Source organism: Phalacrocorax aristotelis, chromosome 1 (assembly GCF_949628215.1).
Source record: "Phalacrocorax aristotelis chromosome 1, bGulAri2.1, whole genome shotgun sequence".
Taxonomy (NCBI): Eukaryota; Metazoa; Chordata; class Aves; order Suliformes; family Phalacrocoracidae; genus Phalacrocorax; species Phalacrocorax aristotelis.
Genome location: NC_134276.1, coordinates 134,854,968 through 134,878,219, shown reverse-complemented (window position 1 = coordinate 134,878,219; position 23,252 = coordinate 134,854,968). Strand labels below are relative to the sequence as shown.

The window sequence follows — 23,252 nt, the reverse complement described above, 5'->3', positions numbered from 1 at the left end:
AAGAGAAGAAAACAGGATGAAACAGAGACCAGAGCAGAGATGAAAGACTGAGTGATGTTTGATCAGGTTGATCACTGCATGGATGACTGATTATTTGTTCACTACATGATCTGCAATGGTCCCACACTTTATGCTACAGTGACTAGGGCACCAATGTGACTGCCTTACACAAATTCATGTGACCATTTGCTAAACAAAAAAATGGTTGTGCAACACAAACAGAAAACAGACCTAGCAGGTCAGTCATGTGTCTTTCAGACATGCTGAAGCTGTGTCTCATCAAGAAGGAAAAGCCAATTCTTGTAAACACTGTGTATTTCAGTATTTCAGTGTATTTCAGTGCATAGAAACAAGGTTTACCACAACAAGTGAATTGTTTAAAAATTTACACAGCTTCTTCCACCAGGCATGGCATAGTTTTAAGTAGCACCAATTAAACTGTGTTAACAATATATTTTAGGAAACAAGGTACTCTTCTCTCCCAGTCTAAGCAAGCCTAATTTCCTCAAGTGCTCTCTCCTCCCAGCAGCATATTATGAGGACAACTGTCTCTTGTCTGGTATCTCACATTGTAAAGACAGGGCCAGGCTAAAGCGTAAGCATGACAGACCAGAGCCACATACCCCAGGTTTTCCAGTAAGCATCTCACATGTCTTCAAAAAGTCCTTCTCAAGGTGAAGAAAACCTTGGAACCATGTTGTTGGTCTGGTCTGCAGAAAGCCTGGGGAGAAAAGAAAACAACCCACAAACAAAAAACACACCAGTCAGGGAGGTGTAAATTTTCTGTGCAACTCCATGTGTGTTTGACCCACCTGATGGCAGGACCTTTCTCATTACATGTACAGCAGGAGAAAAGGTTGTAGTGAGACACCTCCTCCCACTGCTCCATCATGGCCCCACAACAATGGCATAAGCAGAGTGTCCACACCTTCCTTCCCCTCAAACGAAAGAAATGATGGTGCAGCCCCCCAGCAAGCTAGCAAATGTCCCTTCTTTGAGGGCTACTTAGCAGCTTTGCTTGGAGGTAAGACTGCACCACTACTTGGGCTCTCACCCAGGTACGTTCCCAAAGGAGAAGCATCCCCATGATATCCCCAGCTGCTGAGATATCTGGAACTTAAAGAGGACACAAAAGCAGATATAAAGGTTTGTGCACAGGGCATGCAGCGGTAAAATTTACCTCCAATAAATGTTTTTTCACATTTCTTCTCATGGATATTAACTGCTTTTCTTGTTTGGTACACAAATATGTTATCAGAAATAACACATGCAAAGAGTGACAAATGGTACAGTGATATTGTGACACTCTATTATGCTCCAGCCTTTAAATGGCACTGAAACCTTTGATGTGGTTGATGTCACCTGCAATTCTTAGGGATCTTATCTTGCCCACTCAGCAGTGGTTTCTCTCCTAGAAGGGTTCTCCAGAGATCTACTCACACACAACCCAGGGCCTTCCAGTTCCAAGGACACATCAAGACATTCCATGCCATTTGGGATTTTTCTGGTGGTAACACCTCTGCCAACTGCTGCTCAGATGTGAATGCACTGGAATAGAGATGGCATCCCGAGTGAGCAGAGATGGAGTTCATGCCAGGTCTGGACAATAGCGTGACATCTGAGAAGGTGCTAAGAAACTCACAAGTTTTGTAATGTAGGCTGTTGGGCAGAGAGGAAGTGGCAAATGGAGGGGAGTTCCTCCAAGACTTATTCTCTGATTAAATTTTCACTTCCTCCATTATCACATTCTCCTTTTGTACTCCCTTTCTCCCTTCTATTTCAGATCCAGTTAGGGATACAGGCTTGGGGAGTTCTGTTTCCCACCAGAGGCGATGCTTTACCAGCTCTGAGTATACTCAAGAGGCAATGTGGGATATTAGCAGAAAGCCCACTGCAGTTAAACTTTAATCTCACACACGACTCTAGGGGCTAGCTTGTTTTTCAGAGGCCTGTGCAATGCTTTGAAGATCTCTGTAAGTGCCTTGCACACCACAAGCCAGGGCACAGTTCTGTGGGTAGTCTCAAATACATACCTGTCCAAGCTAGCTCTCCCATCCCTCTTGAGTTGAATGACACTTGTGTGGGATTCACAGCAGCAGTTTAAGAACTGCCTGCATGCTTGCTTGAATTGTGATGAGCAGTTTCAGCTGAAAACAACACATCTTCAACCATTCAAACTATTTAATTGCAAGCAGCTTTTCCTTTTGAAGCTTCCTTACAGTTTTCAGAAATAACCATATCTAAAACAAATACTCATTCCCCAAGTTTATCACAAAAACTATACAAAATGTTAATTTAGGGCTCAGTGAATCACGTGTTTTGGCCCTGAATGATTTTGCTCTCATTTGTTCCCATTTTGACAAAAGAACAGAAGTGTTAGAGTTAAGTCTGACCTAGATATGCTTATGAGTTTAGATGGCCAAGTTGGTTTTTTTTCAGCTCAGCCACAGAGTTGAAAAACAATCATACACAGCTTAGCCTGGAGCACTCCCCAACTCTGAGGTTGGTTGCATAGCAAATTTTGCAAAACACTTGTCTGAGCTAGGAACATGCAGCAGTCAGTAATGTCAGGTTTCAGAAAGCCTGTACTGGCTCTGTGTTATGCAAGCAAAAGGATTTGGGGAAACAAGTGCCAGAGAAGTACATCTTTTTAGCTTCTATGTCATAGTGGTAAGGGAATTAAATATATGCATGGAGGCTGAAAGAAATGGTCATTTCCCCTAAAATGAAATGGCAAATCCAGGATGCTGGGCTAGCCAAAAAGGTTGCAGGGCAGAAGCTGGGGACATTCCAAGATACAGACCCAGGCTGTGATAAAGGAGTAAGAAACAGGAGACTTACAGGGTAAATGTAAAATCCAAACCAGATACTTTAGTTCTATAGTTTTTATTTTAAAAACAGGAAACAACCACATTAATAAGCCTATAAAACCCATCCAAAATATTCACAATGCTGTTACAGAAAAAAAGAGATACCATGTGAGAAATTACCTACACATTTCAGTCCAAGCCAACACACATCTCTGATGCAAAGCTCTTATGCACAGCTGTAGGGGAAATTCTAACATACAGATGCCCATACAGAAATGTCTTGTCTGGAAGTGCTGGAGGGTCAGAGGAAGGGTACAAGAATCTTTATAAGTGAGCCAAAATATGGAAGTCATATATAATACATCTGAGATTAAATATCTGACACGGAAGCCCGATTATGATGGAAGCTAGGGGAAACTGGATGTAATAGGACCACATTGCACAAAGCTGGAGTATTTCAAATGAAGTCACAGGAAGTATTTCCCAGCAGCAGTTTTACTGATCTTTGCAACTGTTTCTCATTAGGGAAGGTAGAAGTGTCATAACTAGTTACTGAAAATGCCAGATACATGCCCCCAGAACATACATCAATAGGAACATCTCTGACCTGCTCTGAAGCAGCATGTTATCAAGAAAGCTTGAGCTGTCCATGCAAGAACATTTTTGCTGCCATTCCTGCCTTTCTGCCTTTTACCCACCTTGGAATTTGTGGGCCTGCATCTCTTCTAGGATATCCATCAATGATCTCCATCATGAGTTTGCAGGTAGACCTGAGTTTTATCAAGCCCAAAACAGAGATCTTAAGAGCAGAAGTTTAAATTTGACCTACCTCTGTGCTACATTTAGATAGCTTGTGCAGGTCTGGAGACACAGGCCTAGAGTCTCTCTTGCCAGAGTGTGGTAGTCAGTGAAGCAAAGCTCCCACCCCTTGACTGCAAGTATACATGGTACTTTTTGCCTTCCTAAACTGAAGGGTGCTAGCTTAGCAGCAAGGGTAGGTGTATATATACATACCCTGGATCACCTAGCAGTATGACAAGCTGAGAGATCATTTACTGATGTACAATTACTGTCTGCCATATCCCTTTCAAGAGGGGCACTATCACAGAGCTGTACACAGCACACTGGTGAACATCAACATCATGCAGACCTTCCAGAGAGGACACATGGGGCAAAACATCTGGCCTGCAACCAATCAGTGGACTGAGCACTACAGACATTTCACACTGCTATGCTACCAAGTTCCAGTAGCTCTGGTCTCTAGTCCTGCATCTTTACCTTTAGGAACTTAACACATGCCATAACTGACCATGCCGGAGTCCAGAAGGGTCATTGTTACATGCCTCTAATATTTATAAAAACAATTGCTAAGAAAACACAGCTTTGGAAAATAATCTTTATCCTCACACCTTGAAGTAACAATCTGCAAATTTCAGACCTTCTGACCTATTAGAACACAGCAGAGAAGCCCCCAAAAAAAATAAAGAGAAGGAAGGAAAAGTTACTTTCTGGTTTGCAATCACCACCCTCAATCATCCCATACAATGCTTAACCATAACTGAAAATATAAGCTAACACCCATTTGCTGCAATACCACACTTTCCATGCAACACTTGGGAACAATAGTTAAAACTGCCACCAAAAAAAAATCCCAAATAAGAGATTTTGTTGGACAACCAACCATACTTCTCACTTGTATGCAATTCTCTGAATTTCTTTCCAGAGGGCACAAATAACTTAAAGGTGATGTGCATAATTGGCTCTGTTGTACATACCATCCAAAATGCCCGATCTCCTGTTTAGTACCACATTTCTCCTTTACAGTCTTCTTGCACTTCCGGTCTACAGCATCTTTTGTTAGAATAGCTATTTCTCTTAAACATCTTCAATTTCATCTGTACATTTTTGTACACCATTAAAAAAATAAATATCTAGAAAGTGACATACAAATAAATAAACTCAAGTAAAAGTATGCTTTCAGTCTGTCTATACAAAAAAATAAAAGAGCAGGAAAAATATCGACGTAACTTGGTCCCCTTTTTCCTGAGGCTAAAATAAAGTGCACACTGGAGAGAAAAAAGCAAGGAGATGGCTTTTTGGTAGGCTTGTTAAGTTCCAGTGTAACACTGCACACACGCACACAGAGTGGACTCAAAGGGCCAGGGACTTGTTTAGTGGGTCACTTCAACTCACTACAAAAATAGTAAGTTAGATTCAAAAACATATGGTCACCACGTGCATTTAGTATGTTAACCCCAAAAAGCAATTACAGGTGAGAAAAGCAAAAGAACATTTTTTTTTTTTGTTGTTCTGAACAGCTCTTCTCTGTTCTCCTGATGTTTGTGACAGGGAAGATGGGATTATTTTTGCCAAGTGCCATGTGCCTTCCAGTACTTGAAAATGGGATCACCCATATCAGATTTGCTTAATGCTGGTAAGCCTGGCAAAATGGGTGAGGATGTGGGTGCAAAGAAGAAAATAGCAGCAATTGAGGGGGGGGGAAAAAATGTCCCAGTTCTCATGGTTTTCTTTGCTCATTCCTTTAATGACTCCTTAAGCATGTAAGAGTCGAAGAAGGGGTGTGTCATGAATCTTAGGCAACTTCTTTGTCAGGCTGTATGCTGTTCAGCTCCACCATGGGGTTCTTCTCTACAGGTGATGTGGGGCTGGCTCGTCCTTCAAAGCCCCTGGAGATGTCTTCAAAAGTCCTGCCCTTGGTCTCCGGCACTTTGAAGAATGTGAAGACAAAGAAGATGACCAGGAAAACAAGGAAGATGAGGAAAACATAGGAGCCACATAGTTTCTGCAGGGAGAACAAAAGCAGGAAGTTTTTGTTTGAAAAAGCTCACAAACCTAAGTGTAAGGTCATTTAGAATTTTGACCTGTTAACAGCAAACACCTTTCAACAATGGCCTTACTGACTTTTTCAACACAGCTTTTTTTTCTTAAAATGAAATCAGGTTCCTGTGGGCTTCTGAAATGCTTTTATGTTCATGGGGTCACCAAAATTGAGATTTGATGGGCTAATTAAGATGGCTCTTCCAACTATTTGTAAGCCACAGGCAGTTAAGACAGCAGAATACAAAGTGAGCCACAACACTCAACCTTCAGTAACAATCAAAAGCATAAATCAGGGACCTCTGGAAGACTGACCAGCCCTCTGCTTGAAGTACAGAGAACTTCAAGGAAAGATCAGGTTGTTAAGGGTCATACAGTCATGTTTTGTAGTCTCCAGGGACAGAGATTCTACAACCACTCTGCACACCTATTCCAATGCTGCAGCACTCTCACAGTGCTTTGCAAGCTGGGTCCTTACCTCTGCATAAGGGAAGAGCATTCCCACCAAGAAATTAGAGGTCCAGTTGGAACAACCAGCCACTGCCATGGCTGCAGGCCGTGGGCCCTGGCTGAAGAGTTCTGCCACGATGAACCAGGGGATAGGGCCAGGGCCAATTTCAAAAAGAGCCACAAAGCCAAAAGTGGCAACAATGCTGATGTATCTGATCCACTCCACAACATCCTGTGAGGGAACAAAATGTGATCAGCTGCAGTTTTGAGGCAAACCGGGCACAACACAACACCATCTCCAGTGCCACAACTTCCTCTGTGAACACTATGAGACAGATTCACAGTTAGGAAGTTGTGATCTCCACTGCACACTCAGGTCTAGCCCCAGCTGTACCTGCCTACAGGGCAGAATTGCAGGGCAAGGCAGGTGTGCAGTTTTATAGGTCCCTTGCTGGGGTCAGCCTGGACAACACTTAATTACTCACCTTCAGAGCTAAAGCGATGGTCATAAGAATAGCACACACAGCCATTCCACCCAAGCCAACTAAATGGAGGGTCCTGCGTCCTGCACGTTCCACCAGGAACAGCTAGAAACATGGCAGGAGGAAAAAAAACTGTGATTTTGGCAGCAAGAGCAGAAAAAGCTCCCTTGCTCAGTGTGCCCTGCACCTCTTATCTGCCTGTAGACCTCAGTGCCAGTGATGATCTCAGTGCAGATCACCAGGCTGCTCCATCCTTGGCATGAGTTTTTCTTCTCTGGTTCTTGCTCCTGCCTTCTCTCATCATTCTTTTCCCCTGTGCACAACTTTTCACCCTCCCCTTCTTCTAAAATGGTAACAATAGCTCTTTTTCTCCCCTCCTCTCCTCCACAGTGCTTTTAATGCATTCTTTTCTTTGCTCTTACAGGCCACTGCCTAGCCCAATGCTTTGCCACAGCCTGGCTACTTGTCCTTAGCCACATCTCCCAAGAAAGCTCAGGCAGACAGGTTACCTCTCACCATAAGGCTCTGTTCCACTTACCGACAAAACAGTGAAGACAGTGTTTACCACGCCAGCTCCAATGGTGGCATACACAGGCTGTGTGATACCAGCTCTTTCAAAAATCCCTGTAGAATAATAGAATACCTGGGAAGAGAAGCAGAAGTTGGACATGTCACATTTCCAGTGTTTGAAAGCATGCCTCTTGTTCCCTGCCTGAGAGCTTGCAGGCCCAACAAGGAGTTTCTAGGAAGCACTCAACAGTAGAAAACAGTATGCTTCCAGTCAAGGTTCATTCACTTGATGCAAGACTGCAATGTCTTGCTGGAGTGTGTACAGGAAAAGTGAAAGCCAATATAATCTCCATTTTAGCAATCTCTGCAGTTATCACAGAACAGCAACCACCAGCCAAGGTGCAAAAAGGGGTGTTTGGAAACACGGTTCTCTCAACATTAGCGGCAAGTGCAAGTGTAGCCAGAGATAAGGGAGGCCTAACAGATGGGACAGTAAGATAACTCACAGCATTGATGCCCGAGAGCTGTTGGGAAAGCTGCAGCATGATGGCAATGATAATGGCTTGGCGGTAGTTTGGAGAACGGAAGAGCTCTAGCACAGTAGCTTTCTTTTCCTGGGACATCTTAGCACTCTCTTCTTTCATCTCCAGGATGTCTTGAGACACATCTTGTGTACCACGGAGCTTCTGGAGAACTGGAAGGAAGAATAAATATATATATCATTTTTATTATATATATATATATAAAATGTATTATAAATATATAATACACACACAGCCAGTAGGTTCCCCCGACCCTGCCCTGCTATTTCAGGCAGGGCACCCTGGGAAGACTGGACCACCAGTCAGTCAGCATTTGGGCCTGCTGCCTGGGAAAGACTGAGCCCGTACATGCAGCCTTGCTCATCTTTTTTCAACGCAGAGGTTGGTGCTGAGATCAGCACAGAAACCAGGCCCAGGCCCTACCCATGTTGCTTGATCCCCAAATTTACATTTGATCTCTAATTCTGTTCCCGTGCTTGCCAGAGCTGACTCCAACCCTCTGCAGTAGGAGAGGGAAACACCCTCCAAGCACCCTGTTCAATGTCAGCCTATTTCCTGCCTTTCAGGAAAGGCTGACAAGAGCTGCAGCAGCTGGGCCTGCTACATCCCACCAGGCCAGGAGCCACTCCTCATGTCTTAATCCCACCTGGAGTGTCTGTTGGGATGCCAGGTTTCTCAAACTTCCTGGCACTGGTGCAACCTGAAGGATGGGAGGGTAGGCATGGTGCCCTCTGGGAGTCACACCCTGATCCACCACAGGCTCCAGAGTCAGTCCTGGTCTCCCACTCAAGTTCAGTGCAGGCTGGGAGCCAGAATACAGCTGTGCCACTTCAGAGATGAGTTCTTACCTGCTTGTGCTTTCTCTTCTTCCATCTTGTTGATCAACAGAAAACGAGGGCTCTCCGGGCAGAAAAGAAGAGCCACACACTGCAGGATTGCTGGGAGAACTGTGAACCCCAAAAGCAGTGGCCAAAGTGCTTCAGTCCCCATGATTCCTTCCAGACCAAAGATCTACAGCAAGAATTGGGGAGTAATAGTGATTTAAATACTCAGATTCCACACCCCACACCAGTGAGTATGACCGGACCACATATCACACCTGATGGCAAGTGCTGCCCACATCACCCACCCCCAGCCCCCCTTTCCCCTGAGTGCAGGATCAGGTTGTATCAAGCCTACCTGGGCCACCAGGATGCCCACAACAATGCCCAGCTGGTTGAGGGTGCCAAAGGCTCCACGAAGGCTGGTAGGTGAGACCTCACTGATGTACATGGGCACAAAGCCAGTGCAGAGACCACAGAAGAGGCCAATAATGAAGCGGCCAATGATCAGCATCTCTACTGACTTTGCCATCTTGGAGAAGGCCATGAGAGCACCACCAGCAAAGGCCAAGACATTCACCAGTAGCATGGAGTTCCTCCTGCCAGGGTAAAGATGTCAAGACTGAGCTCAAACTGGCAATACATTTGGAAAATCATTGGGAGAAGGGTAAACCCACACATGACCTCCCAGTCTCAGGGCTGGGAGAAGAAATGGGTAATTCCCATTCAGCTCCTACCTTGGCCTCCAACCCTCTCTTTTTGCAGCCCAGACATTCTTGCTTCCTCCCCAGCCTCCTCCTCCTCCTCCTCCTCCTCCCTTCCTCTCACCTCCCCACACTCCACTGTGGAAGGGAAAAATTCCCCAGTGGTTTGGATCCCTCTTTCCAACTTACCTGCCAAATCTGTTGACAAACAGGCTGACTGAGAAGGAGCCAATCATACCTCCTACCGAGAAGATAGCCACAGAAAGGGACCACAGAGAGGTGAGGAGCTCTGGGGAGACAACTTCCCCATTCCGTTCTGACAAGGTTCTGTTGAAGAACCTCTGGATGATCTGCAAGAGAAACCAGGTGGGGACAGAGTTACAATCTAGTGGGAGACATTTTGCACTGGGGAGACGGGAGATTACTTCAGTTTTCATGGAGGCAAGCAGCAAGGATAGACCTTAAAAATTCAGTAGTTAGCAACAAGTTAAACAAGGGGAAGAGGAGGGTGCAGAAAGAGGAACTTTCATTGAGAAGTTCAGTAGGTGGTAGCAGTATGATGAAGAAGAAATTGCTTCACTGAACATGGGGTGGTGGGCCAATGATGATTAAGGAAAACAGGCTTATCTTCTGAATGTTTCTGGATTACATGAGCACTGGTGGTGCTTGCGGGGTGGGTGCAAGACAGCTGGAAGTGAGAGGGAACAAGAAAACATGATCACAGAGAATGAAAGAGAATACTTCTGGTAATACCAGAACTCTGGGAGCAGGGACAGGCTTTCCAGGATGGAAATACTTTAAGAGAGACAAAGTTTCACTGAGGTAAGCCTGAAGGACTGCAGCATTATGCAAAACAATCCTTCACTGTCCCATGGGGATGTGACAGGGCTGTGTTGCTAATTTCCAAGGCATCCTCTTTGACAGTGAGGGATGTTCTACAACAGCCAAGTGGGGCATGGCCTCAGAGTGTCTGCCCCCAGCAGATGGCAGCAGGACATTAGCTAGGGAGAACCCCCTGCCTCCCACCCCACCCCCCAACATGTGATATGACATCTATTCCCGGAGACAGGGTGGATGTGGTATTGGTGACTCAGTTCCTGAGAGAGAGGAACCATCTTATAGTTAACAAGAAAACCACATTTCTTGAGTTTTTTTTTTTTCATCTCTTCTTTTCCTTCTTAGGCTACAGTCATGAGATTATTTGGTCAGAGTGCCCCAGTCACAACCCTTTTACAAGCACTGAATCTATACTTAATACAAGGAATGAATAAACAAATAAAGAAGCCCCAGATGGTCCCTGAGATAAACTAAGCTAGAGCAACTGTAATCCTTACCAAACCTCAACTGTTTTCTGCATGCTGCTCTTTACATTTCTTCTGCCATGGCTGATTTGTTCTGCCTCAAAACTTAAGTGGCTCACATTCCTCCATGCACCAAATACAGACCTACCAGGAAATGGCAGTTGGACACCTCCTGCCCTAGCCAACCCTCTTCACTCCTAATTAAGAGAGCTGGCCTCTCTGCTTGCTCTCTCTCCACCCCAAAACTTTGCCCTTCCTGTCCATTGTTGTAGTGGAGAGGGGGTTTTCAATGTCTTCTTTCCTTGACTTAAAACAGAACAAAATTGTTAGCTGCTTGGGAGACTGCTCCTCTCCTTTCTGCACCTTTGTTTTCTCATCAGCCCCTCAATTCATACCATCTCCCCAACTCATTCTCCCCCTCACCTTCTCAGGAGCATTGATGACACCAGTGTTGTACCCAAACTGGAGAGATCCAATGGCAGCAATGGAAACAGCATAGATAAGGGGTGCTGTGATTTTCTGAGGAAAGAGAGAGAAAACATTTTAGTTAATTTGGTTATTCATGATTTCCACACACCTTGAGTTTCTCTTCAGCATAAACAGCAGCTGCAGCTCATAGGTGCCACATGCAAGTGTGCCAAGGGCAGGGAATGGGCTTTCATCCAGCAAGGGTGGGTACCAGTAACAGAGACCCTGGAAAAGAAGATGCAACTGTACACTATGACGAGAAGTAGGAGGGCCTGTTAGAACCTCCCCTTTATCATCTTCTGACCTTCATCAACTATTCTCAGCTCATTGGTAATGAATACACTGGCTGCATTAGTGGCTGTTATTTTGGGTTGATCTGCTTTACAGAAAAGCTTTTGCTGATCTCTGGCATGTCATGAAACAAGGGTCTGACTCTTCCCCATGCCAGCTGACAAGTTCCCATAAATTGAGTCTCAGATCTGCCCAAGAGCTATACTGGCAGTCACTCCTAACAGTTAAAACATGCACTCTTCAGCAACAGGCCTGCTTTTCCCAGGCTAGAGCTTCCCAACCCTGCCCCAGGGCACCTGGCATGGCAGCCTGCCTCACAAAGGCAGTGGCAGTGTTGCCAACCTTCCCATTTATTTTTCTTGATGATGTGGTAATACTTTGTATTTTAAACGAAGCACAGACCCTGGACTTTTGAGTATGTGCATATTTATTAAAATAAAATAAGAAACTGCTGAGCCCTCAGAGCCATAGAGGAAGCTTGAAGGTCCACCCTCAGAAGTCCCACAGATAGAAATCTAAGTGTCAGTGAAAAGCATCTGACATTTTCTACATTTTTAAGCTTGCGGCATTTAAGCCAGCTCTGTGTCAGGGAGGTGCGGGAAGCAGGTAACTTGGGAGTTGGCACTTAGATGACCAGTGCTTGAGTTGGCATAATTTGGAAAGACCATATTTCTGTCTCAGGAGGGATTGTAAGCTTTTCAAAAAATATAACAGTCCCTTTTCCAAGGCTTTCCAGTTACTGTCCTAAGGCTGGCAGTGGAGAGAAGTACTCCATGGGGCCTGCTGTCACAGGTCTTCCAGTCTCATCTTCTGGCTCTGCTCCAGGAACAAGGGCTCCCAAGGCTGCCAAAAATTTTTGCCAATAAGCTTCTGCCAGTGCTCAGACCACCTTTACCAATCTTTCAAGCCAAGCATGTAGGTGCTTCTGGCCTGCACAATCCTCACACAACTACAAGTTACACCCCAGTAAACAGAAACTGGGGAAATTACTCTCAGGCATGGCTTCCCCCACCTACAGCACATAAGTGTCTCAGAATGAGCTCTCTTCCTGACAAGGTTAGTAACGGAGACAAAGGGGACATGGTCCTTCTCTTGCAGGGAGCAGATGATTCTCAAAGCAGCATTCACACCTGAACACACCTTACACCCGAGGCAGTCTAGGCCTTCTCCATGCTACCTGTGACTGCTCCCTCATTTTTGTCGCAAGGAAATTTGGCACAGAACCACAAGAACACAGCTCTTTCAAAGTACCTGAATGCCTGTAAAAGGGCATTAAGACATCTAAGCACTTTTAGGACTCCAGGCCAGGTTGTCCCTAGCCAGCAGGGATAGCAAAACTGAGGACAAAACCCTGCGCTCTCCACATTTCCACAGTGACTCAACACAAGATCATCTTTCTACCCAGGGCTCTGCTTTGTCATGGCCTGCAGTGGTCACAGCTGGCCTTTTTCTTCTGGGTGCAGCAGGGACTCAGGGTACCTGCTTTGTGGTACCCCTTACCTACAGGGTAGGTATATAAACTATAAGGAGGTTAGTTCTTCTACCTTCTTTCATACTCCCTTCTCTAGCTGTTGCTTACTATTTATCTCCTACCCAGTCTCATACCACCCTAGACATCACACGGCTTGACACATCCCCTCCAGTGAGCCAGACTGTGATCTAATGTATGGATCATTTGTTACTGCTGGAAGTGCCTCACTTCCCAAAAGGCAAACAGGGCGTTCAGAAATAGTACAGCTACACCACCAACACACACACACAGACACCATTCAAAGGCTCAAGGCTGAAGTCTGTACACCAGCAAGGAACTCAAACCACCACCTCTCCCTCTGACCACAAGCATCAGCAGCGTTCATTATCCAGGAGATGCTTCTCACCAGTCCACCCCCACCCCCCTCACCTCCTTCACCGACTGGAACCTCAGAGAAGTACAACTTGTTGAACCCAGCCCTGCTCTGAGCGACCTTGACCAAATGCTCTCCTTCCCTCTGCCACAGCTTCTCACGCTACCCGCATCTCCCATCAATATGGCGGTGAGGTCCGCGGGCTCCCCCGATTCTGCTGTTCCTGGGTAACTGTAATCCCCTGGCATTCTGCACCAGGCCCAGCTGAATATTCGCTGTCTCTTCTCATTCTCTCCTCATGCTCGCCCGCTTTTTCCCCTTGACACATCCAGACACACGCAGTCATTAGCTCACTCAGCTGCTGCACGGCTTACTCGGAGCTGCAGATGAACCATGGTACCGACAAAGGCTCTGTCCCCTGCTCTCCAAAGGGGATAGGGGAAGGGATATGCTTTGTTTTCTTCTTGAAATTTTAAAACACCTTTATTATAAGCTATACCACCCCAAAAACGCCTTAAAGAGTAATCACCCTTTTAGCATCATGAATCCCGAGCCAAACTAGTACTGCTCTGCCAGCAAAATGAACCTCGTGATCAATACACTAAAACACGGAGAGCATCATGTGGACCATCGGGCCACTGGCAACGAAAACGAATCAATCTCACGACCTGCAACAACCCCTCCCGAGCAGCCCATGCCCCCCGCCGCCGCGAACCGCGGCTGCGGCCTGCCGGCACCTCCGCCGCACCCAGCTTCACCGCCACCAGCGAACACCCGGTGGCACCGGACGGCAAGGCGGCGATGAATCCCGACCAGCCACCGGTCGCGACCGCACACACACACACACACACACACACACCCCTCCGAGTCCCCCGGGCGTCCCCTCACACCGGCCGCAAAGCTTCCGGAGGGGGGCGGGGAAGAAATCCGCGCTCCCTCTCTACCTTTTTGGCATCCATCGCCGGCGACGAACGACGAGCTCCCGGGGACCGGCTGCCGAACGGCTGCCCCAGCTAACGGAACGCGCGAGGCGGCGCCTCCGCTCCCCGCTCACACCCACGCCACGCGGCTGCCCCAAGCCCTGCGCGAGCTCACGCTTTCGCCCCGCAGAGGCCCGGGGATTTATGGCCTCTGTTTCGGGTGGGGGGCTGGTGGGAGGGGCGGGGGAGGAGCTCCCCGGCGTCCCGTAATTACAAGGAAAAAAACCTAAAACGGAGCGTGTGAGCTTTCTGACTGCAACTGACATCAGCGGCCTTCCGCCGGCGTGCGTGCGGCGCAGCCGGGCCGCCATGGTGGGCGGCGGGCGGGGGGGTGCGCCGCGGCTCCACCGCCCAGCGCCGGGGAGAGGTGACAGCGTGGAGGGGAAGTGTTTACACACGTTTGAAGCCAGGCAAATGTCAGCTAATGGTAGAATACACGGCTGATGGGCGTGAAGGGAGCTGCACGGCATAAAGCTGCTTTCGACCCGGAGTTTATGAGCAGCGAGGCAGGCAGGGACGGGCGGGGAGGCAGGCGCACACATAGCACGGGCAGAAGCCTCAAGTCAAACGCCATCCTCCCTGGTTGCCTTTCCCACCGCCCAGAGCTGTGGATGAGGCACGGCTCTAGATAACTGGCTTTGGGTGTTTTTTGGTTTTGTGTTTTGGTTGGTTTTTTTTTTTGCTTGGTTGTTCTTTTGGGTTTGTTTTTGTTGTTTTTAATATATTTTTCCTACAAAGCTAGAATCTATGGGGGCAAAGCTTGAGTTGTGATTCTACAGCTGCACGTACTTCCAGATTTGTTCCCTTTCAACCAAACTGCGCTACTGTGCTTCATATTTATATGTTGCCCATCCTTCAGGTCAAAACAATTGCCAAACTCTTCCAGGAGAGTAGTAAAGAGTTGTGCTTTGAACTTCAGGCAAAACCACTGTCAAACAACAAAAGGCTTCACTGAATTAAGAATCTGCCAAGCATTTTGACTACAGAAAACGGCAACAGCTCAGAGCTGGGGCTGGGCACAGGGACAGAGGGAGAAAGTTGTTTTATGCCAGATTTTCGTTGCTAGGAAAATTATCTTGGGACCAGCTATCGCTTTCGTCACCAGATTCTGAGGAACTGGAACGATTACATTTTAATTTAACTTCTGTTTATTTGGCATGGTCGCCTGACCACACACAACTGGAAATTTGCGGGTCAAATGGGGTAGCACTTGGCCACTTGACTTGCGCCCTTCAGTAGGTATTTCTGTGGTGGTGTTAACAGAGCAACAGTTGTATAAAAGGGCAAGGGAAGCCTGCACAGTCCTCTTTCTTAGGCTATGTGATAAAAGCTCATTTGCACACCCACAAAGGAGCACAGAGAGACAATGGCAGGAAAAGGACCACAAATAACATCCTCCCCCAGCTACTCCCAGGCCCATCACAAGATCCATCAACACATCAAAGGCCCCATTTTCACATGCCCAGAGGAGCAGAGGGGCACAATGCCAGGTGGTGACCGAAATTACGGACTGAGAGGAAGTGACACCCTGCCTGGGCCTGCCCCTCCCAGGGCTGTCCCAGGAGAGCCATCAGCCCCATTGTCCCGGTGTGAAACCCATCATGAAGAGTCTAGGGCTGCAGCATCTTTCAGGCGGGGGAGAGGGGGGCTCCTGCGTACAGGAGCACCGGAGGCATTACAGGATGCAGGGGAAGAGCATTTTGGGATTGCAGAGGACTTACTCTGGGATATTAAGGGGAGGAATCAAAGAGGGGAAAGGGGGGGCATAAGGAGAAAAAAGGGGCCAGTTGCATATAAACTGTTGGCTGGCCAGCACACGTGTCCAGCCTTGCCCTACACTTGATCAGCACAGTCTGTCAGTACTGTGTCCAGTTTTGGCACCGCCAGTTTAAGAAGGACAGGGCAAGGACTTGAGAAAGTCCAGCAGAAAGCTACCAAGATGATCAGGGGACTGGAGCATCTCTCTTATGAGGAAAGGCTGAGACACCTGAGTCTGTTCAGCCTGGAGAAGAGAAGACTGAGTGGGGATCTTATCAATACTTATAAATACCTGAAAGGCCGGTGTCAAGAGGATGGGTCTGGGCTCTTTTCAGTGGTGCCCAATGACAGGACAAGGGGCAATGGGCACAAGTTGGAACACAGGAAGTTCCACTTAAACATGAGGAAAAACTTCTTTACTGTGAGGGTGACAGCAGTGGCACAGGCTGCCCAGAGAGGATGTGGAGTCCACTTCCCTGGACACATTCAGAACCCGCCTGGATGCGTTCCTGTGCCCCCTGCTCTAGGTGTCCCTGCTCAAGCAGGGGGGTTGGACAAGATGATCTCCAGAGGTCCCTTCCAACCCCTGCCATTCTGTGATTCTGTTATTAAATTGTATTTCTACTTCTGTTCCTGGGTGAGGTACTCTTCTATGTGGGGGTGGGGTGATGTGGTGTGTATGGAGGTCTCAGTGCCAGGCCACAGAGGCCTGTGTGCCCATTGGGGCAGTAAGTGCAGGCATGCAGGTGAAGCTGTGAGTACTAGTAAAAATCCAGCTGGACCAGCCAGCAAGCAGGTGAAGTGTCCTGGTAGTGGGGGGGGGGGGGGTGGGGGGGGGGGTGGCTGTAAGGGAAGGACTGCCTATCAGAGGGACCAGGACAGTCCCAGTCAGCTGCCGGAGAGACTGTGAGATCTGAGAGGACACACTGGTGTCTGTGTCTCTAAGGATGAGGCCATGGCAGGTTGGCTACTGGAGGGACCAGGGGAGTCCTGGCCAGCTGTGCACGTGCATGTGCTTGTATGTGTGTGAGTGATGGAGTCTGTACCAGCAACAGGAGTGGGGCTGCAGCCTTGGGGTCTCATATACCCAGGTGCCAGCAACTGGGGAGACTGGGATTTGGGGACAGCTGAGTGTCTGAGCCCAGCTCCTGGAAGGATCCACCCTATGCGTGTGTATATACCCATATGTACATAAATATATATTTCCCATTACTGGACTGCCATCCTGCTCACTCTGGGAGGGGAACAGGATGAGGCCATTGGTACTGTTTGTGTTTGTGTAAATGCTCTGTGTCTCTGTGTAGGTCTGTGTGGTGGCCGTGTGTATATGTGGTGTATATGTGTGTTTGTGTGCATGTGCCTACTGAGAATATCCCAAAGTCAGGATAACAAGATACATACTCAGCCTTGCTACTAGTTGCACCTGGAAGCAAGGAGCTGTGGCAGCCTTGCCTCTATCAGGCTGCCAGACCCAACCCTAATTCCCTAACATTCTTTGTTTGAGTAATCTTGGCTCACATTTGTTTTCCTGTTTCCTAGCTTATTTTCCTTTTCTTTACAAGCGTACCAAACTCAACCTTGAATCTGATCACCCAGCTGTCTCAAACCCTGGCATTAGCTCTGGAAATATTCATTTACTGGTGAGCATGGGAAGTTGCCATATTTGAGGAGGCTCTAAGCATATCCAAATTTCAGAGGCAATCTCCAGACTGTGAAAAGCATTCTTCTGAAATGGCCTCATTCCTAGCTTATTCTTGACTCACATGACTCTGTTTTAAGTGCTGAGCAATCCAAACTTCAAGATTAAATTAAATATATAGGTAGCTTCCAGTCCAATGTAGAAGCAATAAGAGTTTAGCTGAAAAATCAGATCTCTAGCACATGATGCAGAACACAGTGGGTGGCACTGCCTTATCTTTACTGAGCTGGTAGAGTAAACAGTAGTGAGGAAGAGACACAAGTTCAAAATGCATCACTGAAAACCAAATTTCCCTAAGGAATGTGGGGAAAATACCCCACCCTTCCATTTCAGTTAGCTTTGTCCCAGTCTGAATTCATCTGCCAGTGCTCAAATATTTAAATTTGAAGTTTTGCATCAGACCCTATTCCTCCCAAGTATCAGTTTTGTTTCTGTCCTGGGACACACACATACCTTCCACATCACAGATAATTCTTCTGAAGATCATCTGTTGGGGGACTTACCATAATACCTCCTTAGCAGATTTATCTGATACTGCACCAACTAAAACTACCTAGTCATTTTGTGAATATAATACTTGTGTATTATTCAAAGTGCATTAACTGCACTAGGATGGAAGCCCACTGCAGGTTGCCTGTGGCCAGCCAGACTTAAGGTTTCTAAAGGAAGGGCCAGGCAGAACCAGCCCCACGTAGAACTTGATGCTGGTTGCCCCACATTAAACACCAGTATCCTAGACACAGAGCTATGGGGACTGGGAAAGGCCTATCTTTTGCTTAACAAATTTTTTCTTTTTAGCTTTGAGAACACTTGCATGTCTAAACTAGTGCATGCCAACTAACATTTAATTTCCAGGGAACTTACATTTTCAGAGGAAAGTTGTTTTAATCAGAGAATGCCTATTAAGCATTAAGAAAGAGCCCCAACAACAGGCAAGCCTGTTCTTGCCTTAATTTATCCTAGAGGCTGGAGCTGGCAAGTGACCCCACCTTACTGTAGCTTTTTGAAAACATCAATGGAGCTCCAACAGGTATATTTCTCTGGCAAACACATGTCATATATACAAGGCCTTGGCTCAGGGGACAAACTGGGAGAAGGCACAATAAATTGGATGGTAAAGAAAAAAAATTATCTTGTCCATTCCTCCGCAGCCTAATGGGAACAGAGACTGATCAACAGAGACTGATCAACCACAGGGTCATCATTCTGCTATCCAAGTTCCTGGCAAGCTGTATTTCACCTTACACTAGGTGTTTTGTCATATCTGCCCAACTTTCAGTTCAGTGGTGCTGCCCCATACCATGAAGCTCTTCCCAGTCTCTCTCTTTCACAAGTTTAGTGAATCCTTTCTCGTGTTTCTTATTATTTTGCCTGGAGAGCAAATTCTTCAGAGATAAGAGGAGCAGGGATAAGGCGGATTATTATGCAGTGTTTGCCTTGAGAGATGGTTTTGTGCTTTTCTGTTTGTTGTGTTTATAACAAAAGAGCATTCAGAACAAAGGAGAGAGAATGAGAGCCAGCATGGGCCAGATGCTTCCCCCACAAGCCATGAGTAACTTCCATTGTTGAGAGGTGCTGAGAGGAGTGGGAAAAAGGCTGGAAAGATAAAGGAAAAAAAACAGAGATGATGGGTGGAGAGTAGGTTGGCCCATAGACAACAGGAGGTTGAGAGAGAGAGAGGAGAACCAATGGAGAAACAGAAGGCAAAAACAAAAAGCAAACAAGAGGCATAATGAGGCAAAGAAAGAAAGCACTAAAACAAATTAGAAGGGCGAGGCAGAGGAATAAAAGAGAAAAGGAAGGAAAAGGCAGCAGCAAAGTACCAGAGGAAAAGGTGAGCAGATAGAAAAGATGAACAGAAACAGAGAGAGGTACAGGAGGAAACTGCAGAATTACCCAACTGGGAGAGCACAGACACAGCACTGTAGAGATCATGGCATTAAACCAAAGTCGCCTTTAACCTTTGCCCTCTACCATGGTGAAATGTAGGTTGGAGATCTGAAAACTTTACTAATTAACCTAGTAAATTAATCAAATCACTGAAGCAAAAAGTTTTTTAATATTTTAAAAATCATTTGCAAAGGGGAAGTAACCTTTGTAGATTCTACAGAAACCAGCACTCTGGAGAGTAAACCACAAGCAGTAGCATCATATTGAAAATTCTGTTTCCTGTATGTATCTCGGTGCTACGCGAGAGACGTGACAAACCCAGAAAGTTATCTAAGGTTCCTATAACACTTCTCTTCTTTTGCTCTGATTGGAAAAAAGACTCCTGCCCAACATCTAGGCCACAAGCCTACTTTTTCCTGATTGATGTTGCCTGCATAACAGGCTTTCTAGTGAAGAGAGGAGCTATGTATCTATGCATTTGCCTTTTTCTTGTGCTATCTATTTATCTTGTTTTATTCTAATATTGGTTCACATCTAAGAATAGCAATAATGAGGTACATTTATGTGATTCATAGACAATGCTGTAAATATATTGTTTCCATAAGCAACTGCCCTTCTTATGATCTCTCTCAGTTTCTGCCTTCTGGAATGTACAGGCAACAGGTGAACTATATCTGAAACTGCCCCTAAGCCCATGTCCCAGTCCTGACTGGGATGCTGCAGCAGCTGGGGAGGTGGAGGCACCAGCAGAGCTGTGTTGGAAGCTCAGGGGTGAGCTAGCAGGACACTGCAGGGCAGGAGTGAGAGGCTTTGGCCAAAATATATGTGGTGAGGTTTTCTTTATATATCAGCCACTGCATCTTGCCATGGTTTTCTCCACCCTGAGCAAGAAACTGCATGTGAAGGGGTATGTAAGAAGACAACCTGGCTAACGAAGTTCAATTAAAAACCATCAGCATAAGTAGAGAAAAAAAATATTGTACCAAGGAGTAAAATTACAAAGAGAATTTCCTAGCAAAGTCCTGAGCGCCAGCATTAGCAACAGGAAAATACACCCAGTTCAGGACAGTGGTTGGGCTGGGGGTCAGTTCAAGAAGAGGCCTGGAGAGGCACAGTAGGTATGGGATACAGGAAATCAGGGTTGCCATTCAGCTGAGACCTCAGATGACTCTCCCCTCTTCTTCCCGAGGGCTGAACAGCACATGCATAAAAAATGGGTTGTTTTTGATGAGTGTTCACAAAACTAACTTTTACTTCATAGTTCTCAAGAAAATATTATTGTCAGATGGAAAAAATATTATTTCTTAAGGTGGGGAAACAATTTTTCTCTGGAAGACATAAAAAGAATTCCTCTTTGGTATGTGCAGGGCACCGTGCCAGCCCGACAAAGGATGATGGGAAGTTTGACGAATTCAGCTAGACAATGTTCTCTAGCTGCTTAACCAGCTGCAGTGTTTCAAGCACACAGATACCAATCAGAAAGCATAGGCTTCCTCACAGCAACATTTTACGCCTAGCCTGGTCAATCCAGCAGCCATGCAATAGGTGCTGGGGCATGCTGCCTGCTGGCACATGAAGCCAGTCTGGGCCTGCACACCATGGCATGGGGTGGAGGCATTTCACCAGTGTAAGCTACCTTATCTCACGTCCCTATTTAGGCATACTTCTCATATCCCAACATTAGTAAGAGAAAACTACATGGCACAGCCAGCACATAAACATACAGCATACAGGGTCGAACCCACCCACTATACATACACACTCCCCAGCAAATACACACATTGGACATATATATATTGACACAAAAGGTCAGACACAGAAACACACTAACATAACTGGGCACAAGCAGAGCTGCAGATTCACAAACTCTGCTTCTGGAGGAATTTCTCATGCCATATTCTGCTCCCAGGTACCCGCCTGAATCACGCTATATTTTCTAGCAATGGCCTGCGGTGGGAATGGGAGCAGAGACAGTGAAAATGGCTCACTGAAATCACATGTGATTACAGCACTGGGATTCACAGGAAAGAAGCAAAGCCCCTGGCTGGCTCATCTCCACTCCCTTCACTGTTGTAATCTAAAATTAGCTGCTGTTGAGCTGGAAACACTCAGGCAGCAGGATTTGAGCCTCTCCGTATGGAGGCTTGTTTCACCTCCTGGGCCAACAATGGCTAAGCCAGCCTAACACACAGGGGTTTATCACTCCTCTCCCAGCAGGAGATGCTCTGAGCTGCCCTGTGGCAGTGCTTCCCTCTCCCCCTCCACATACAGCACCCCACACTTGCTCCTCAGTAGCAAGGAGCACAAGGACCAGCTGACACAGGACAAGAAAGATGGCAATGTGAAGAGTGCTCCAAAACACTGCACTCTGCTCCTGTGCTGAGATCCAGGAGGAGCAGATGTGGAAAGATGAGAATAATCCCATCTTTAGGAAGAGGTGCCTTATGCAGCCAGTCCCACTCTGTATTGCCAGCAGGGTCAGCTGCCAGAAGGAGCAGGAGGGATCCTGGCATACATTGTCATCATCTCATCCTGGCAGTTCTGCCCCGCCCCACTTTGGAAACCGAGTGCCAGCAAGCCAGGGTGGGCATCTCCCCTAAACCACCTCCTTATTTTATACAGACTCTTTTCAGGGGAATACCACACATTATCTGATTCATGATTTCTTTTTGTGTCTCTTCCTCAGCCTCGTTCCTCACCCTCCACTTATGCCGCCCTGCTCATACTAACCCATCTGGCTCTTGCATTGCTCCCTCTGGGTGCTCCACACACCCTTCATCCTCCCCCAAGATCATTTCTGCATCCTTTCATGGCTCACTTCTACTCCTACACACACATGTATCTGCTTGCCCGCCCGTGGCCCTCATCTTTTTGAAAACTAGAGTGGTTACATTCACCTAGCCTAGCTGTGCAAGGATGCTGTGTACGCAGCTACTCAGGTGTGCTTCTGTGGACAGGTGACGGATTCTCCAGGGCCATATTACACTTGCATGTCTGTATAAAACGTTCATATCTGAGTAACTTCATGTGCTGATACATAAACAGATATGCTATGTGTGCTATTGCATGCCTGTACAAATACTAGCATGTCTGAGATTATCAGTGCAGGAATTCATAATATTAAAATGTGTACATATGTATTACTTTGTCATATATATATGCACATGCTTTTATCTCTGAGCATACACTTAAATATCTAAAGATTTTTGCACACATGCTGCTTCGTACATACAAAGGTATGTACATACGCACATGTTCATATGAATGATACACAATATATAGCTGTATTTTCATTTGTGCTTGCTTGCATTAGTGTGACTACAATATTTGTTTACATGAAAGCATTTCTGTGTAACAGTATTCCCCATTTGAAAGCCTATATTTTTATTGTTTATTTCTACTGGGCACAGTTAGTCCAAAACCAAACATTAACTTTCACATTCACATTAGCATTCACCTTAACTAAAATACTAGCAAAATAAAATCCTACACAGAAACTCCTGTAGGTAATGAAAGAGGGCTTTTTCTTAGTATTTTGTTGTGCAAAAAATATCACTCTTTGCAGTGATAAGGCCTCAAAACCTGGAAGAAAAGAGAACTTGAACAGTAGAGATAAGAGTTTTGTTGAAAGCATTAAGAAACTTAACACTAACACTACTGAGCAGATCCTCAAAAGAAATCTGTACTTTTCCAACAAGATGTGAAGGGCAATACTTTTAATATTTTACATCACCATTTGCAACAGGGTAGGCCACAACTGCTCTTCTGCACAGCTATGTTTTACTTTACACTTAAGTGCAAGGAGAGGTCCTTGGTACTCCCCAGTGGCAACTCCCAGCAGAGGCTGCTGTGGGAATTGCACAG

At 46.3% G+C, this 23,252-nt stretch overlaps 1 protein-coding gene across 1 annotated transcript; it reads right to left on the bottom strand.

Annotated features, from left to right (window-relative positions):
- Positions 1 to 2,870: 2,870 nt before the first annotated feature.
- LOC142064906 (solute carrier family 2, facilitated glucose transporter member 3) lies at positions 2,871 to 14,164 on the bottom strand. Its single transcript, XM_075110438.1, has 10 exons — positions 14,006 to 14,164; positions 10,882 to 10,977; positions 9,347 to 9,507; positions 8,812 to 9,052; positions 8,481 to 8,643; positions 7,597 to 7,784; positions 7,119 to 7,223; positions 6,584 to 6,685; positions 6,127 to 6,330; positions 2,871 to 5,613 (listed from the first exon to the last, which is right to left on the bottom strand). The coding sequence occupies exons 1-10, from the start codon at positions 14,018 to 14,020 to the stop codon at positions 5,404 to 5,406; spliced, it is 1,485 nt and encodes a 494-aa protein (XP_074966539.1). The 5' UTR covers positions 14,021 to 14,164; the 3' UTR covers positions 2,871 to 5,403.
- Positions 14,165 to 23,252: the final 9,088 nt, after the last annotated feature.